This window comes from Capricornis sumatraensis, chromosome X (assembly GCF_032405125.1).
Source record: "Capricornis sumatraensis isolate serow.1 chromosome X, serow.2, whole genome shotgun sequence".
Classification (NCBI taxonomy): domain Eukaryota; kingdom Metazoa; phylum Chordata; class Mammalia; order Artiodactyla; family Bovidae; genus Capricornis; species Capricornis sumatraensis.
Genome location: NC_091092.1, coordinates 91,430,937 through 91,450,206, shown reverse-complemented (window position 1 = coordinate 91,450,206; position 19,270 = coordinate 91,430,937). Strand labels below are relative to the sequence as shown.

General features: G+C 41.3%; 1 protein-coding gene across 1 annotated transcript in view; it reads left to right on the top strand.

The window, feature by feature from the left end:
• Window positions 1–19,270, top strand: part of HUWE1 (HECT, UBA and WWE domain containing E3 ubiquitin protein ligase 1) — a 119,703-nt gene that overhangs the window by 79,635 nt on the left and 20,798 nt on the right. The window contains exons 41-57 of the mRNA XM_068962613.1: window positions 175–342; window positions 1,835–1,980; window positions 2,396–2,462; window positions 4,400–4,614; window positions 7,728–7,939; window positions 8,395–8,577; window positions 11,097–11,269; window positions 11,622–11,770; window positions 12,525–12,600; window positions 13,422–13,520; window positions 14,101–14,234; window positions 14,421–14,589; window positions 15,889–16,117; window positions 16,999–17,177; window positions 17,442–17,531; window positions 17,692–17,846; window positions 18,956–19,001. Of these exons, the coding sequence (XP_068818714.1) occupies window positions 175–342; window positions 1,835–1,980; window positions 2,396–2,462; window positions 4,400–4,614; window positions 7,728–7,939; window positions 8,395–8,577; window positions 11,097–11,269; window positions 11,622–11,770; window positions 12,525–12,600; window positions 13,422–13,520; window positions 14,101–14,234; window positions 14,421–14,589; window positions 15,889–16,117; window positions 16,999–17,177; window positions 17,442–17,531; window positions 17,692–17,846; window positions 18,956–19,001 (2,490 nt within the window). The remainder of the gene's footprint in view (window positions 1–174; window positions 343–1,834; window positions 1,981–2,395; window positions 2,463–4,399; window positions 4,615–7,727; window positions 7,940–8,394; window positions 8,578–11,096; window positions 11,270–11,621; window positions 11,771–12,524; window positions 12,601–13,421; window positions 13,521–14,100; window positions 14,235–14,420; window positions 14,590–15,888; window positions 16,118–16,998; window positions 17,178–17,441; window positions 17,532–17,691; window positions 17,847–18,955; window positions 19,002–19,270) is intronic.

Here is a 19,270-nt window from a genome sequence, read left to right as displayed (position 1 = left end):
TGATACTGCTGTATTAAATCGTATGGGATTTAGGGAAGGTAAAAGCCAGCTTTTCTATGTAGACTCCTTGAGCATTGTTTGGAAGTGGCCCTCCACTTCTTAGTCTTTATCAGTTACCAGATATAGGTACCTGTTCATTATTGACTGACTTTTCTCTGTCTCACTTTGACTTAGCTTCAGATGATGAGTTTGAGAATCTCAGAATTAAAGGCCCGAATGCTGTACAGCTGGTGAAAACAACCCCTTTGAAGCCCTCACCTCTGCCTGTCATTCCTGATACTATCAAGGAAGTGATCTATGACATGCTAAATGCCCTGGCTGCATACCATGCTCCAGAGGAAGGTATGTAACTAGCCCACCTGAGGAGGCTGGCACTTTGGTTAGGTCACTTTAACCAACCCATGGCTTAGTGAGCACTGAACTATTTCCCCATGCTCTAGGAATCAAGATGAATAAGACACATAGCCCCCTTCTCTGAAGAAGTTAATAGTTATACAGTATGAATGATAACAGTCTGACAAAGGATATGACCAAGGAATGATAAAATGCTGACAAAGGTTCATATAGTCAAAACTATGGCATTTCCAGTAGTCATGTCTGGATGTGAGAGTTGTACCATAAAGAAGGCTGAGCACCGAAGAATTGATGCTTTTGAACTGGGTATTGTAGAGGACTCTTAAAAGCCACTTGGACAGCAAGAAGATAAAATCAGTCAATCCTAAAGGAAATCAACCCTGAATATTCATTGGCAGGACTGATGCTGAAGCTCCAATACTTCAGCAAAATCTGATGTGAAGAGCCGACTCATTGGAAAAGACCCTGATGCTGGGAAAGATTGAGGGCAGGAGGAAAAGGGGACGACAGAGGATGAGATAGTTGGATGGCATCATCAACTTAATGGACATGAGTTTGAGCAAACTGGAAGATAGTGAAGGACAGGGAAGCCTGACGTGCTGCAGTCCATGGGGTTGCAGAGTTGGGCACGACTGATGATTGAACAAGAACAAAAATGAATGATAAGAATAAGGAGATTGCGCAAATCGTTTATATAAGACTACATCCTATACAGGCAAGAGTGAACAAAGATTAAAAAGGAGATAGTAGCATCTTATGAGCATGTTGAAAATAAAATACCAAGTCATCTCTAATGTTTTCATTCTCATAAACAAAACATTTTTGTTGCCCAATATTACAAGGTGAGGCTAGGCTTCCTGACCTTTGAGACCACCATCCCTATCTTTTGTCCTTAGTTAAGGTGCTGCTCTTAAGTACTGGGAAAGTGATAAATGAATTGCTTGGAACCCAAGCTTCTATTCCAGTCAGATACTTCTGGATTTTATTCAGGACATACTTATTTGATAGGTCCCACAGAATTGCCAAAAGTTAAAGAATAGTGCATTTAGCAAGTCAAGAAAATCTGAGTCTTTACTTCAGTGCTTTTCATTTATACAGCAGTCTGATCTTTATAAAGCTTCTTGCTTTTCCCACAATTGGAAAACCTTTACCCACCTCCTGAACTCTCCTCCCCGCTAAAAAAGAATAATCTAGCTATTTATAGTATCCATTTATTGACTTCCCACTGTACTAGGCAAAGTGTCAGGTATGTTCATTTAAGCTTAGTAGTGATAGCTAAGGACAGTGAGGAGACTAAATTGCCTGTGATCACAAAACTATTGATAGAATGAGGCTTTCAATCATGCTCTCTACATTTCTCGATCATAGCCTAGCAATATTACTATGGAGACAGTTGTAGCAACTTGGAGGAAAACTGACCAAGCTACCAGATGGGCATTAACATTGCATAGTCTAAAAAGTTTTGTTTTTGTCTTTCTAGCAGACAAATCTGATCCTAAACCAGGGGGTATGACTCAAGAGGTTGGCCAGCTCCTGCAAGACATGGGTGATGACGTATACCAGCAGTACCGGTCACTTACCCGTCAGAGCAGTGACTTTGATACACAGTCAGGATTTTCCATTAATGTAAGTCAGTTCCAACCTTCAATTTTCCTTCTCTTTTTGGTACCTATTATGGGATAAAGGGTTATGCCAAGAATATTTCAAAGCTGTTAATTTTGATGTATCTATAAATTATCCATTTTCTAAAAATGAAGATTGGGTTGTCCCTGGGATTTTCTTTTTTCTCTTTGGATTAAAAATGTTTCTTTAATTCATTTTTCATTCTCATCTTCCTCTGTTCTCTTTTCTGCCAATCTTCTAGTGGCTGTTTATAATGATACCTTCCCACAGGTTATAGTATATAGATGGAAAAGGTGGTTAAAAGATAGACAAAGAGAGTCAATAACATTTACAACCAGTACCCTGAAAAGGAGTCCTGCCACTTGGGGACAATTGTCTTTGAAATTAATAATGGCTCAGAAGTTTTCTTCTTCCATAGAGTCAGGTCTTTGCTGCAGATGGTTCCTCCACTGAGACTTCCACATCTGGGGCATCCCAAGGAGAAGGTAATGGGTTTACTTTTCTCTTTTGTTCTTATTCCTTGAGAGGACAACTTGAAGAAACTGGGTGTCCTGGACAGGCAGTAGAGGAATACAGGCATAATTGTCATGTTTACTTGCCTAAGTGAACTTTCTCGGGGGTGAGCTCAGCATTCTGTAAACAAAAGGTCCATCCCAGTTATCTGAGACCAGATTAAATCTTTATATTCTTCAGGAATGCAGGAATACATGCAGATCTCCTTAGAGCCAGCAGCTCAGGACTGTAGGCCTCATTTCTTGCCATTGCTACCAGCTCCAGAAATTACAATGCTTTCTATAGGGTCTTTAGAAGACTGCCATTTGAATACCCCAGTGAGAGCTGGTACAGCACAACAGTGTTATTAAGGAGCATCCATTAATGACCAGAGCCAGGTAAATCAAAGACCCTGGGCCCAAAGGGCTCAGGCCAGCTTTCTGTGTCAACGTTTTCACCCATGCTTGTTTTCTTATTGAGCTCTATTCCATTTTTTAGTATGGCATCCTGGCCCTGTACCCACCCCTCATTATATGCTAAAATTAATGGAACTGACCATAAAAAAGAATGAAATTTTGCTATTTGCAGCAACATGGATGGAATTGGAGGGCCTTATGCTAAGTTAAATAAGATAAATACAAATATTGTATGACATCACTTTTACATGGAATCTAAAAAATAAAACCAGTGAATATAACAAAAGAAGCATACTAACATACAGAGAGCAGGCTAGTGATTACCAGTGGGGAGAATCAGGCGGGGGCAGTATAGGGGTAGGGGATTAAGAAATTCAAACTATTGGGTATAAACTAAACTATGAGGATATATTAGGGAATATAGCCAATATTTTATAATAACTATAAATGAAGTATAGCCATTAAAAATTGTGAATCACTGTATTATACACCTGTAACTGATATAATTTTGTGCTGCACTGCAATTCAGAAGGAAATACAATGAATAAATAAAGCCAATGGAATTGTAACTTAACTAACCCAGTAGTGGTTGCTATGGTAACATCCTTTAGTTCTCTTCTTGAAACCTCTGCATATATTTCTTTTGGTAGCTTCCACTAAGACTTATTATAGAACCTTAGTGCCAGTGACACTCTCCTAGCTATAACATTTGCATGGTGGAGTCTTGCTTTCTAGCAGTTTCAACAGAGTCCATTGGCTACTTGCCAAGAATTAGAGAAATGTCCTGTGGATGAGACAGTTCAAGAGCTGCTGCTTCTTAACAGGAAAGAGCTTTGAAATCTAAGTTAAGATGTTGTCCTTAATACCAGACTAGTCCATGGAGATAAGTTTAAAAGGCTAATAATAAAATATTGGTTAGTTCATTATGTTGGACTTACTGCTCGTATGTAGTATATAGTATGGATGATGGTACTATCATTCAAGGGAAACATTATTGCCCACTGTGTGACAGACTGTGTTTTTGTTTAGTCACTCAGTCATGTCTGGCTCTCTTTGCAACCCCATGGATTATCTCCCACCAGGCTTCTCTTCCCATGGGCTTCTCTAAGCAAGAATACTAGAGTAGGTTGCCATTTCCTTCTCCAAGGGATCTTCCTGACCAGGGGATCAAACCCATGCTTCCTGCATTGGCAGGTGAATTCTTTACCAGTGATCCACCAGGGAAGCTGTGTTGCACTATAGGAGACACCAGAATGAATCAGATTTGTTCCCTGCACTTAAAGAATTTTGTCTAGTGAGGGTAACATGCACTGTTGTATTTCTGGAACATTATAAGAGGAGGGAAATGGCAGAAGATGTGTGAACATACTGTATCCACAGATTACATCTGAAACCTGACCATCTTAGTTATCTGTCCTTCTACTGCAGTAGAAGTGATATCCTTTCCACCGAAGACTTGATTTTGCCAATATTCCTGTGTGGAATTGAACCAGTGTTTGGCTCCTTTTCAACAGTGTCAACTCCAGAGGAGTCTCGGGATGGGAAGAAAGATAAAGAAGGGGACCGGGCCTCTGAGGAAGGCAAGCAGAAAGGCAAGGGCAGCAAACCTTTAATGCCCACCTCCACTATTCTTCGGCTTCTGGCAGAGTTGGTGAGATCCTATGTTGGTATTGCTACGCTGATTGCCAACTACAGCTACACTGTGGGCCAGTCTGAGCTGATCAAAGAGGTAATATTTCTAACTTTTGCTTAATATTTTATACTTGCATCATTTGGATACCTGCTATGTGTTGGATACTTTGCTAGGAACCCATGCATGCTAGCCCAATGGTGAGAGGCAGAGGCCTCTTAAGACATGTTAATGAGCTCGCCTTTTTTTCCATGATGTGGAGCCATCAGGCTCACTTGCCAAGGAATGAGCTGATTACAGTTTATTACTTTGTTTTGTAGAAAATCACTTGGTCTGCATTAGTAGAGACTACAGAAGGCAAGGTTGTAGTCAAACCAGTCAGGACTGCTAATATAGTCATCTAGGGTAATATAGGATATTGATGAAGTTAGAGGGGGAAATGAATGAGTTGAAGAGAGATTGTAACAGTAGAAATGGATGAGATTGGATTTGGAGGATAAAGGTGAAATCAAGAACTCAAGAGATGTTTCTTGTTTTATGTTTTTTTATCTTTCATTAGAAGAGGAAATGGTTCAAAGAGAAAATGTGGAATATGAGAGGTATCTGTGGGTCACCTACGTAAAGGTATCTAGGAGACAGGAGAATAAATGAAATACACAATATTGGTGTTTATCTTCCAGATGTATTCACACCTGAGCAAAGACACCTGATGTGGTAACAGTATTGGTAATAAATAGAATATAAAAGCCTAAATGTTCATCAGTAGAGCATGGGAAAGAATGAAGTCATATTTTATATGTCCTGATACAGAATTATCTTCAGGTTGTATTTTTCAAGTGAAAGGGAACTTTAAGAAACCATATCATGTTCCCATATATGTAAGAGGGGTGCCCAAGGAGGGTTTTTCACAAAGGAGACCTTATTTTGGCAGTCACATAGTTATTTTATGGTTAGTAAACAGTAAAGGATGTGAGTAGAACAAAGGCAATCATGTTGCAGACAGAGAATCTGAAAGTAGCTGCCATTTTTAAGCTATTTTTATCTTAATCCAAGCTTTAAAATACATACCAAAATATACAACTCCTAAGTGATTCACCAGTTAATTTTTCTTGGATGACTACCACTCAAATAAAACATTACAAACCCCACAAAAGCTACCCCATGCACATCTTTGCACATCTCCCCTTCTCCTTTGAACGTCCATAAACTCACCATTAGGACTTCCCTGGTGGCTCAGATGGTAAAGCGTCTGCCTACAATGCAGGAGACCTGGGTTCAATCCCTGGATCGGGAAGATTATTTTACATTCATAGATTGACTTTGTACTTTATATAAGTGGAATCTTATAGTATGTCCTGCTATATCTGGCTTCTGTTGCTTAACATGTTTGCAAGATTCATCTTTATGTGTAGTTGTAGTTTATTTTCATTGCTGTATAGAATTTCATTATATGAATGTAATACAATCTTCTTATCCATTTTAGCACTTATAGACATTTGGCTAGTTTTCCTTTTAGAAGTATTAAAAAGTAGTACTGCTATAATCACTCTTTTACATGTCTTGGTGAACGTAAATTCATTGATTTTTGTGTGTGTGCTACATATATAAATTCATACATAAATTCATATATTTTCTGTTGGATGGTATATGCATAGGAGTGAAATTGCTGGTGGTCTGTTAAGCTTTAGCAACTAGTGTCAAGTTTTCCAGAGCAATCATGTCAATCTATATAATCACCAGCACAGCCTATAGGTGTTTGGATTATTTCACCTCCTTGCCAGTACTTGATATTCCTGTTTTTCATTTTAACTATTCTAATACATTCATACTGGTATTGTATTGTGGTTAAAACTTCCTGTCTTTCTTGGCTATATTCTCTTTTGTGAAGTGTCCAAGTCTTATTCTTACTTCTTCTGAATTCTTTATATATTCTGGATATAAGTCCTTTATGGAGTGTGTGTATTAAATATACATTAGACATCTATTTCAAAGCTTATGCCAGTTGTAGTTATAATAATAGCATACTTGTGGAATAGGACATTTAATTGAAAATTTGTGCAACTTAATATGTGTCAAGTGACCTACTTCCAGCTGTATATTCATAGGTGCTTTATAGGTACTATTGATAATCCTCACCTCAGCACTGCAAGGTTGTTAGCATTGCTGTCCTTAAGAGAAAAAAGAAGGCTCAGAGGGGTCAATAACCTGCTCAAGACCACACTGCAGAGTAGCAGGACTAGGATTAGAGCTCAGATCTCTGGTTTCAAATCCATATTCTTTCCACTCAGTCATGAATACATGATTCCACTCAGGAATTGTCACCCAAATTGCAAGGCTTTTATTCCAGTTTTTACTGATAATGTTATACTTTTATTCACAATATTGTTTTAACTTTGTGTTTTATTCACTACTGGGAACTTTTATCTCTAGTAGTTCTGTCTTAACCAGGGTCACCCTATCTAATTTCACAGTGCCTAGAATTCTTCAATGCATTTTCTAAATTGAGGTAAAATACACATAAAACTAAGCATTTTAAAGTATACAGTTTTGGGATTTAGTGCATTCAGTGTTGTGCAACCATCATTTGTATCTAGTTCCAAAATTGCCAGTATGTTTTGATCCAAAATCTACTTGAATGACAACAGAGCTAAGTTTCTAAGATACAGAATTAACAAGTCAGAAATCATTTTTAGAGGTTGGGGAGTCTGACTTAATTTTCTCCCCTATTATTGGGCCTTTTTTGCTATTTTAGGTAACCCTGCATTAAATATTTATGCATATCCATATCTGTGACTGTGCTGTGTGTTTCTCATCCCCTGCCAATTTTTAGCTCAGGGTCCTGGGCACATTGTAGGTTTCATTACTACAATTTATTAGAAACTGTGGAGTAATTGTAGCATTGAATAAGGAATCAAGGCTTGAATCATCACCACCACTGACTTACGTTCTTTGTGCAAGCCATGTTTCTTTGGGCCTCAGATTGATGAAGATATGTAAACTTCTGAGAAATGAACGGAATTTGGAAGCATAAAACCTATATTTGTTACTCACTTAGCTTGTACCTTTAAGGCTTGTTTTTTTTCATCTATAAAGTGGGCCTGATAATCATTAACTGAGTGAGGATCAGTTCTGTGTGCATGCATCTTGTTGATGTGCAAACAGTATGGCATAATTATGCTTATGAATAAATGTCATGATTAATGACTTTTCAGGACTGCAGTGTGCTAGCTTTTGTCTTGGACCACCTCCTCCCACATACCCAGAATGCAGAAGACAAGGACACACCTGCGCTGGCTCGCCTGTTCCTTGCAAGCCTGGCTGCCTCAGGGAGTGGCACAGATGCCCAGGTGGCCCTTGTGAATGAAGTAAAAGCAGCCCTGGGAAGGGCACTGGCTATGGCTGAGAGTACAGAGAAACATGCCAGGTAAAATCCATGCCTGACTTAGTGCTGATAACCAATAGCATCCCCTAACTCCATTCTTGGCCCATGGAATTCCTTACACTTGAACAAGAGTTCTGGTCATACTGGCACTGTACAGTCTCTGGTTCTCAGATAATTCTAGTGCTGCAAAATACCCAAAGGACTAATGACACTTGGAGGAAGTTGGTAAATGACTTAGAGGGAAAAAAAAGGCATGTTTCCTTCTGTTACTAGGGTCTTCAAGCAAAAAGTGGAGGAGGTTATTCAACTTTACTTTTTAAAATTATGTTTGAAGAAAATGAAGAATGCCTCCACCCAGGGAGTGAGTTCTTACCTGGTTAGATGTTACTTCCAGATGGAAACACAAAGGGAAGAGGGTTATCTGAGGCAAGTTAGTGAAGACTTGGCCTAAGAATGGGCTGTGTTCACATGAAAGAGATGTCAAACTTCTCTCCCAGACTTCAGGCAGTGATGTGTATCATCAGTACTATCATGGAGTCCTGCCCCTCCACCTCCAGCTTCTACAGCAGTGCAACAGCCAAGACCCAACACAATGGCATGAACAACATCATTCGACTCTTCCTGAAGAAGGGACTGGTTAATGACCTGGCCAGAGTGCCTCACAGCCTGGACCTGTCCAGGTAAAATTATTCCTGAGCTCCAGCCCCAGACTTTTGCTCTCTTTAATCATGCTGCATACTGCTCCATTTGCCTAGTGTTTTATGTATCCTTGTCAGATAAGTAGTTAGCCAGTATGATAGGGAAAGTTTGGGTGTAGGTGGAAACCTGAGTTCTTGGTATTGTTGCTTTTAATTTTAAGCAAGGCACTTTCCTGGGGCGGGGGCAGGGCCCTTCATTCTCTCATCTGCTGCAAACTCAAGAGTTGGACTGGATCAATAATGTTTTTTCCAAGCTGTTCCCCCTCATAATTATTAATTATGGACCTTGTATTATATCTGGTTACGTCCTGAGTCTCTGTTGTACTAACAGTTCCTTAGTTTTTTTTAAATTTTCATTTTATTGCTGTTGTTCATGAACTAATTTGTTGAAGTGACCAGACCGGCAGAATATTTTTCCTAGGTTTGATTCGCTTGGTTATATGCATTATTGTTTAAGTTGTTCCCTTTATTCCTGTTTGCTATAAATTTGGAGGTAGAGACTTAGTGAAGCAATTTAAACACTACTGGCTAGGTTATATCATAGATGGTGTACATCTCATATTGTATCAGAGGGAGATGCATCTCTTTGAACTGCCATTTAGTCATGGTAAGATTGACTACTAGGGTAGAGTGATAGTCATCATTGTACTATTATATTTTTCTCCTTCTTAGTAGAAAAGAAACTGTGTTGTTACTTTCGCACTGTACAAATGTCTAGTTCCCTATTAACCATGTTCCTAGTGAATGGTCTTAACACCAGTTGATAATCATTGCCTGCATCTTTTAATTTCTTAGAGGGTTATCAGTGACACCTTTCTAATTTCCATCATTCCTTCTGTTATTAGCTGCTATCTTTCTGTGATTATAGCTCCAGTTCAAGAGGGAAAGTTAGTTACCCTATAATACAGTTCCTACTGAAAAGAAAAGATTAAAAACTTATTTTTTTCCCTTCAGTCACCAGTCTTGAGAGTAAGTCAAAATGGAGTAACCAAAAATGGGTTAAACTCCACCTCAAATACAAACTCTGGCCTTCTGTTTTCTAAGTAGTAGTATGGACTCATGAATTTTCCTTGATTTTTAAAATCTGATTGAATTATTTAGATCACTACAGTTATCCTTTGCATGCTCATCCTTCATGCTCTTTTTAATTACATCTTTGAGCTTGTGGGACCTCTTCAAGCTGGCTTCTCTGTCCTTTTGATAAAACCTCATCAACTTTTTTAAATATTTAAAACTATGAACTCAAAGTAGTATAATGAGCAGTGTATGCCTCACCTAGATTAACCAGTGGTTAGCATTCTGAACTGTCTGCTTTATTCCTCCCTCCCCTCCTCTTCATGAGCTAAATTGTTTTTTATAAACATGACACTTAACCTCTGAACCCTTGAGCATGTGTCTCCTAAGAACAAAAATTCCCTTACATAGCTAAAATACCATCATTACCTCTAAGAAATTTACCATTAATATAATGATACTATATACTTCATACTAATATATACCCAATTATTTCAAGAATGTCTTTCTCTTTATAGCCTGGGGGTGAGTGTGTTGATCGAGGATCCAGTGAGCATCACTCATTGCATTTGATTGTCATGTATCTCTTATTTTTTGTGACATTTGACTGTTTTTAAGAGTCCAGAATATCAGATGTCTTATAGAACATCCCATAATCTAGATTTGCCTAATTGTTTCTTCATGGTTAGATTCAGGGTAAACATTTTTGGCAAGAATACTACATGGGTGGTGTTTGCATTTCTTAGTGCTTCACATCAGGAGATGCACAATGCCAATTTGTCCCATTATTGAGTGATGCTAAGTTAGATCACATAGTTAATGGTTAGAACTCCCCTTTGTATTAACAAGGCTTGCTTGGTGGCTCAGATGGTAAAGAATCTGCCTGTAATGCAGGAGACCTGGTTTCAATCCCTGGGTCAGGAAGATCCCCTAGAAAAGGGAATGGCTATCCATTCCTGTTCTTGTCTGGAGAATTCCATGGACCGAGAAGCCTAGTGGGCTATATATAGTCCATGGGGTCTCAAAGAGTCAGACACAACTGAGGACTAACATACTTTGTATTAACAGGTCATCTGTGAGGTGATGGCTTTGAGTTCATGTGAATATCCTGTGCCCTGAAGATTTTTTTAACTCAGTAGTTTTGGCATTCATTAGTGATCTTTGCCTAGATCACTTAACATTGTTGGTTGCAAAGTGACAGTTTCCTGATTTTCTTGTTCCTGTTTATTAGCTAGCATTCTTATAGTGTATAATCCATTACCATCTCTATTTTTGTTTGATGCTCGGATTTGGCCTGTGGTAATGACCCCATTAATTTTTTAAAGCCTACTTGATTTTGAAGGCCATTTGGCACAACAAGTTGTCTCAGGCTCACCTTGTACCTTCCATGCTCCATTCCTGGAATCAGTTGTTACTCTGATGAGCCTCCATTCCTTTTAGTGTGGATTTCTGTGCTCAGTTCATCTCTGTATCTTCCTTTATCTCAGTCCCAACATGGCCAACACAGTCAATGCTGCTCTGAAGCCTTTGGAAACACTTTCCCGGATTGTGAACCAGCCCAGTAGCCTTTTTGGCAGTAAGAGTGCTTCTAGCAAGAGCAAGTCTGAGCAGGATGCCCAAGGAGCTGCTCAGGACTCTAATAGCAACCAACAGGACCCAGGTAGGGAATCAGAGCCAAAGGACTGGAAAGCTGTCTGGGTGGTCATAGTTATTTTATGGGCATGACATCACAGCTGTTCTGGCTTGGTATTGTTTCCCTGGGAACTTGCTGGCCTTCCACAGATCTGTCATAGTAGTGTGGGAATCTGCCCCACAAAGAATTCCTTAAAATTGCAGCCTTGTTTGGCTATCCTCACACGTAGCCTTGTCTTTTCCTTTGTCACCCATTCATTTATTCTCTGAGAACTCGTAAATTTGCCCAGGGAAAGGACTTTATTGTTTTCATGCTTTCCTCATGGTGCCCCGCACATAGGCACTCTTTGATTATTTTGCTGGTTGGTTGACTGTTTCAGGCGAGCCTGGGGAAGCAGAAGTGCAGGAGGAGGATCATGATGTCACTCAGACAGAGGTGGCAGATGGGGATATCATGGATGGGGAGGCTGAAACCGACTCAGTGGTGATTGCTGGGCAGCCTGAGGTGCTCAGTTCACAAGAGATGCAGGTAGGGAGGCAGATCACCCAGCATATACCTCTATTGTGGTGCTGAACCAAACCCCCAACTGGTGTGGGTGGGTGAGTACTTTAGCTCCTTGCCATTAGCTGTCTGTTTTCCACAGGAGCACAGATAATATGCTTCATAGATGCTCAGTAAATGTGTTTGAATCATATTAAATGAGGGGTTGATACAGGGCCAGGATGCCATATTATGAAATGGAATTGATCTCAGTAAGAAAACAGGCACAGATGAAAAGTTGACACAGAAAGCTGGCCTGAGCCCTTTGGGCCCAGGGTCTTTGATTTACCTGGCTCTGGTCATTAATGGATGCTCCTTAATAACACTGTTGTGCCTATAGCACCAGCTCTCACTGGAGCATTAAAATGGTAGTCTTCTAAAGACCCTATAGAAAGCACTGTAATTTCTGGAGCTGGTAGCAATGGCAAGAAATGAGGCCTACAGTCCTGAGCTGCTGGCTCTAAGGAGATCTGCATGTATTCCTGCATTCCTAAAGAGTATAAAGACTTAATCTGGTCTCAGATAACTGGAATGTACCCATTTGAAAGACAGTCTTGAGTGTGGGTTGGCAGCACATGGTAGTTTCTGTGCTCTTAGCACCAAGCGTGTGGTGCTTATGTAACATCCTCTGTCACATATTATCCTAGAAATATATGCTCCCTTGCTGGCTTTTTTTAGGGTTTCAGCACTAGCACAATGATAGACTTGTGTGCATCCATATATATGTTCTATTTCTCTCCAGGTTGAGAATGAGCTGGAGGACCTGATAGATGAGTTGCTTGAGAGGGATGGCGGATCTGGGAACAGTACAATTATAGGTGAGAGCCCCAGAACTGAGTATAGCCTCTTCCTTTGCCTCAGTCTCTCTTGGGAGGACCCTTTTTCTCATCATCTGCTTGCTCAGCTCTGCCTAAGGGCTCATAGCCAGCCTAGATTGCTGCTTGTCTCGATGTTGACGGTCTTACAGATGAGAAATTCACAAGCCATCTACAGACCTGTGGCTGGTCTGAAGTGTTGCCTGTGTAGGGGAGGCGGAGGGGGTGGCCATCAGTATAGATAATACATCAGGCACATCAAGAGTGTTTATTCATGGAGGCTTAGAGGAGGCTATAGAGGCTGTAGGATGAGAAAGCGCTTTCCTTTCTTCAGTGAATCCAGGGGCTTTCTGCCTCTCAGTTTCAGTAGTGTAAAAAGAGTGAGTATTCCCTAAGGATAGCCCTTTTTACAACTCAGGGAAAATGACAAAGGTACTCTACTGTCACCATGCTCCAATGGTATATGTTACTTGTTTTTATTTTATTGATGAAGTAAATCAAATGATAAACTGAAGTAGACATGTATTCTTAAATTTGACAAGGCTTTTTCACACCCATTATCCTCTGTGGTTTCACAGTTAGTGGGATTGGCAGGGCAGATGTGATCATCCCATTTTACAGATGAGGAAACTGAGACTCAGATGGTAAAGTGACTGGCCAAGCTCACCTAGCTAGTCAACAGCAGTGAACCCAGGTCTTCTCCCTCATCCAAAAAAAAAAAAAGAATGGATATCTGCTGGGTGTACATAGCTACATTAGGTGCACCCAATCTGGAAAGGGAAGTCCTCTGTTGTTCAGTGAAGGCTCTGCTCTGTAACCTTCAGTGAGCAGAAGTGGAGAGGATGAATCACAAGAGGACGTGCTGATGGATGAAGCTCCTTCCAACCTCAGCCAAGCTTCCACCTTGCAGGCCAACCGAGAAGGTGAGAGTGCTGAGGCCAGAAAGGCCTCCCTTCTTGCCCTGCACGTCTGACAGACACTACACTAGGGTTTTCCTGGAGGCAGCTGCCCACATGTGCAAAATAAGGAAGCATCTGTCTGCATGCGCTGACCTACACCATCCACTTTTATCCTCATCCAGTTTTTCGAGTAACATGTTACTACTGCTTGCCCAAAAGTCTGTCACTTCTTACTTTCTTCTCACCCACCTGCTATCATCGCTCCAGATTCCCTTTTACCAATAAGATGCAGTCAGTAGCAAAGTAGGGCTGGAAAGGCAAGAGGACACCAATAGACTTGGCCAAGTCCTAGACCATGGCTCCTCAAGCACCACCCTATAGCCAGCCTCCACATTCAGCCACGTGGCTCGGCATATTGATGCACTGATTGGCACTCTTAGGAAATCGGGGCTGGCTCACTAAGTCTGTAAATCACCCTAGATCTGGTTCTTCCTCTCCTAGAGTCAAATATCCCATCACCTTCCCACTCAAATCTGCTGGCCTGCACAGTAGCCTGTTTTCTAGCTACTCAGTATAGTCCTCCAATGTGCTCCCTTTGTTTTAGATTCCATGAATATCCTGGACCCTGAGGATGAGGAGGAGCACACTCAGGAAGAGGACAGCAGTGGCAGTAACGAGGATGAGGATGATAGTCAGGATGAAGAGGAGGAGGAGGAGGAAGATGAGGAAGATGATCAGGTGAGGGGGGACTGTGTTTGGGTTGGTTCAGACAACCTCTTCCATGGGAACACAGAGCTGGAGAAAACCAACAGTCCGGGTTGCTAGCCTCAGCACCTCCCTCCCTCATGTGCAAATGTGGCCATGACACCAGACTTCAGAAATCCTTACCTCCAGCAATTCTCCATCTCCTATTTTCCCCTTAAGGAGGATGATGAAGGTGAAGAGGGAGATGAAGACGATGACGACGATGGCTCTGAAATGGAATTGGATGAGGATTACCCTGATATGAACGCTTCTCCCTTGGTCCGATTTGAGCGCTTTGACCGGGAGGATGATCTCATCATTGAGTTTGACAACATGTTCTCCAGTGCTAGTAAGATACAGGGGCTCAGCTGGGTTTTATCTCTTGATTCTTATACCCTGAACCAGAGCAGCTCTCAATCTGATACAGAAAGCACTTCTTTTCTTAGCTGATTTCCTGGGGCAAGGGATATCTGACTCCATCTCTCTCAATAAGTATATGCCTAGAAGAAGAAATTATGAGAGGCTGCTTTTGTTCTCGCCACCTCAGTAAATAGGCAGCCAGTTTAGAACCTGAACAACTTGATGATTTGCTTGAATTAACAAAAAAAAAGAGACCAAGGCTGACTGCATCAGGCACTCATGTGCACATTACAGTGATAGGGCAATAACTAATCCTTATGTCTATAACACTGGATTCTTGAGAGTTTGGATGGACACCTTTGAGCTTGGCATTGGGGAGTAGATTTTGAACATATTCACTCTGTTCATCAAGGATGCATCTTTTCAGAGGAGAGAGTGTATCTCTTCCCTCCCTCCTCCCCCATCAATATCAAAGTTCCCTTTTAGCATCAAGTTCTTAAACTGTCTTGAGAACGCAGGTCTTTACTCCCAAATCACAAGCACAATATAGCAGAAAGCACTGAACTGTTCTGGTCTGTTGTCTTGGCCAAGTAGTCTCTTACCTCTTTGAGCCTCAGTTTGTCACCTGTAAATGAAAAATGTGGAAAAAATGGGGTGGATTACATAATTTTCAAGATACTTTCTATTCTGTGGTTTTCTTTGCATTTTTGTGATTTCCATCAGTCTTTCTTATAAGTTGAGCCTCTGTCCATTCAGCAAATTGAACAAATATTTAAGGAGTGCCTACTGTGTTCTAGGTACTAGGGATATAGCAACCAAAAAGAAAAGAGTCTTTTTCCCTCATAGAAGCTTATGGTCTATTAAGAATTATGAGTAAGCAGGCATTACATTGTAGTATGGTAAGAAAGCACAGAGTAAAGGCCCATCTGTAGAATCAGAAGTAATTTCTAGGCCAAGAACAACAAAACAGGTGAAAAGTGGGGAGAGGTGTTGTCAAGGCGGAGAGAACAGCATGTTTCTGAGGTTCCAACAAGCATCACTGTGGCTTAGTGTCAAGAATGAATTGGGATAAGGTACTACTTAGGAGACTGTTGCAGTATCTAGGTGAGAGATGGCAGCATAAGCCATGGTAGTATCAGTGATCCTAGAAGAGGTGTGGGAATGAGGGAGAAAGGACAAAGCTCAGGTTTCCGTGTGAGGAAGTAAGGCCCAGGAGACATGGTTCTGCCTGAACAACCATGGAGAAATTTCTTTTTGGCACTGATCCCTTTGCATATTGTCCTTGCAGCAGACATCCCCCCATCCCCAGGAAATATCCCTACCACCCACCCACTGATGGTACGCCATGCAGATCACAGTTCCCTGACACTGGGCAGTGGCTCCTCTACAACACGTCTCACCCAGGGCATTGGGCGCAGTCAGAGGACCCTGAGACAGCTGACGGCCAACACAGGCCATACCATTCACGTTCACTACCCTGGGAATCGCCAGCCCAATCCTCCTCTTATACTCCAGAGGTGAGTTACAAGGAAGATTATTGGGTTCACTGAGCTTTAGCATTGTTTTGATCTGACAGTATAATATTCTTGTGACAGACACAAATAATGTATTTGCCCTGTTTCTTTGTGGATTACATGTGCAGCCTTTGGGGAAATACCAAATTGTATAACATGTTCTTTTGCTTGAGTGTCTTGTACATAGATTCAGCAGTCATTAAGCATCTCATATGATAAGCTTAAGCTTATGCTATACTTAGCACTTAAGATACAGTCAGGAGAGGATCCCTGCCCCTAGGCTTAGTTTCTCGCACTAGGGAGAAACAATTTTTAGAGGTGAAAGGAAGAAGTATAGATGTCATAATGGTCAATGTACAAATAGTAGTGGGTGTACAAGAGAGATATTATACCCTAACCCATGCTGTGCCATACCGTGCTAAGTTGCTTCAGTCATGTCTGACTCTGTGCTACCCTATGGACTGTAGCCCACCAGGCTCCTCTATCCATGGGATTCTCCAGGCAAGAACACTGAAGTGGGTTGCCATGCCCTCTTCCATGGGATCTTCCTGACCCAGGGATGAACCCACATGTCTTAAGTCTCCTGCATTGGCAGACAGGTTCTTTACCACCAGCGCCAGCTGGGGAGCCCCTACCCTAATACAGTGCCTGATAACAGTGATGCTCACTCTGTTCCAGGAACTATGGAGTAATATGCAATTTCAACCAAAAAAAAAGTTGGCAGACTGATCAAGTAGTTAGAAAAGTAAGACTTATATGCAATATGATCAGGTCCATAATAATGTTATGCATTTCCTAGAGGATACAGAAAGGATCTCACGATAACAGGCTGCAGGGCCCCTATGGATATACAGTGACCATGGCACCCCACCATCACCCTACAGGTTGCTTGGTCCCTCTGCTGCTGCTGACATCCTTCAGCTGAGCAGCAGCCTTCCCCTGCAAAGCCGAGGCCGAGCCCGCCTCCTAGTGGGCAACGATGACGTCCACATCATCGCCCGGTCTGATGATGAACTACTGGATGACTTTTTCCATGATCAGAGCACAGCTACCAGCCAAGCAGGCAAGTTTATGTGGTGAAAAAGAGGGTAACGGTTGTCTGGTTCTTTTTCCGTGCTGAGGAAAAGCAGAATAGTATCCACCCTGCTTGGAGAAACCCCATTTTACGGGAACCAGAACCACTCGGTGATTTAGCCAAAGACGTTAGTACCTGTGATGTGCCAAATCTTATGGTAGACATTGGGTCCTTTTAGTGAAATGCTGCAACTTTTGGATCCATTGATGCATGACAAGGCTAAGAGTCTCACTCTGCTTGGTTTCTCTACAGGGACTCTATCCAGTATCCCTACAGCCTTGACTCGCTGGACAGAGGAATGCAAAGTTCTTGATGCTGAGAGCATGCATGACTGTGTTTCAGGTGTGTAGCAGCTTGGTTATCAGGGCAGTATTGAATCTTCAAGGGCTGAGACAGTGCATGGAAAATTGTTTCCCTTGTTTTCTGTGACTACAAGCTCTGCCTTTTGGCTTTCTCCCTACCTCCCCTGAGCAACCTCTGATCTTTTGCTTCTTTGGTCCAGTTGTTAAAGTGCCCATTGTCAATCATCTGGAATTCCTGAGGGATGAGGAGCTGGAAGAAAGGAGGGAGAAAAGGAGGAAACAACTAGCTGAGGAAGAAACAAAGATAACCGACAAAGGCAAAGAAGATAAGGAGAACAGGGATCAGAGTGCACAGGTGATTCCCATGAGCTGGGAGGATTCATCTTTGGCTGTGTCTGCTTTAACTTTCCTGCGGTTTCAGCATACATGTGGCTGGCCCCAAGAGTCATTAAAGATTCTAAGATGGTCACATTGAACCTGAGAAATGATCCGCTCCAAATTCACTGTACATGCATATGGCTTTTAGGGGAAAAACCAAAGCCAGAGCTCCTGACTTAGCAGTTACACTGTATAGGCTCTACCTTCAGTGACTTACAGTTAGACAAGAAGAATGAATGACTTTGACTAAGCCCATGCTTTTAATGTTTCAATTCCATTTCAGTGGATTGTCTTCCCAAGTGTCAGGGAAACCTTATTGATAGGATTCCATTCCAACATTTGAACAAGTTGGGCTTAGGCTTCAAATCAGAGAAAATGTTTTATCTTGAACCCCTTCACCACATGGCATTTTCTAGGGCTCAATATATGAAATCTCTAACATGATTTTGGTTTTTCTGAAAATTTTGGAACCTTGAATAGTATAACTTTCAAATATATAAAGTAAATGCTGATAGAAATGCAAGAAAATTGAAAAACTTGAGTGAAAGATTTTATTATACCTCATTCAACAGTCAGAATATCAGACTTAAAAGGATATTGGAATGTTCAATTATAGTAACAAACTTGATCTAACTGATACCTTTGTAGAGAACTTTGACCTTTTAATAAACAGTAGCATTGCTTCAAACATCTTAAAAAGTTTGGGAAATAAGCAAGTGTGGTGAATGATTGAAAAACCTGGAGTGTAAAATAAGCCCAAAGAAGGGAACTATAGATAGGTGAAATTCTTGCTGGTCTCAATGATGTGTGTACAGATCATGTCCTGTGCCCAAGCCCAGCTCCAACGTGGTTTTTATTATCCTTTCCTCTCATTGTTTAGTCAGCTCCCTGACAGTTTCCCCCTTATCCCCAAGCCATCTCAAACATGAGTTTATATTAGAGAAATTGGAGGTCTGTTTTCATGCTAAAGTGCCTATCCTCCATCCAGGTCATATGTGTCACATGTGGGAGATGGCGACTATTAGAATTGACCTCTATCTCATGTGCTTGCAAAGTCCAACATTGGTCTGTCCCTTTTCTTTGCAGTGTGCTGCATCTAAGACAAATGACTCCACTGAACAGAACCTCTCAGGTAACTTTCCTTCCCATTTTCCCTTCTTGCTAATTATTAGTTGATTCTTTTTCCTGGCCTAAGTAGCTGGCCCAAGTAGACTGAAGATGAACACTGGTGCTCTGTGGGATGAGGTAGTAGATTGTATAGTTTTAGGGTCATACCCCATCTTGGAGATAACTATACAGTCTACTGTCTTTCCCACGGTGGTGCACTTCCCCTTCAACGTACTATGTTTACAAGTTCTCATTCTAATTATGCTGTACTGCATTCTGGCATGTGTAGTGAGG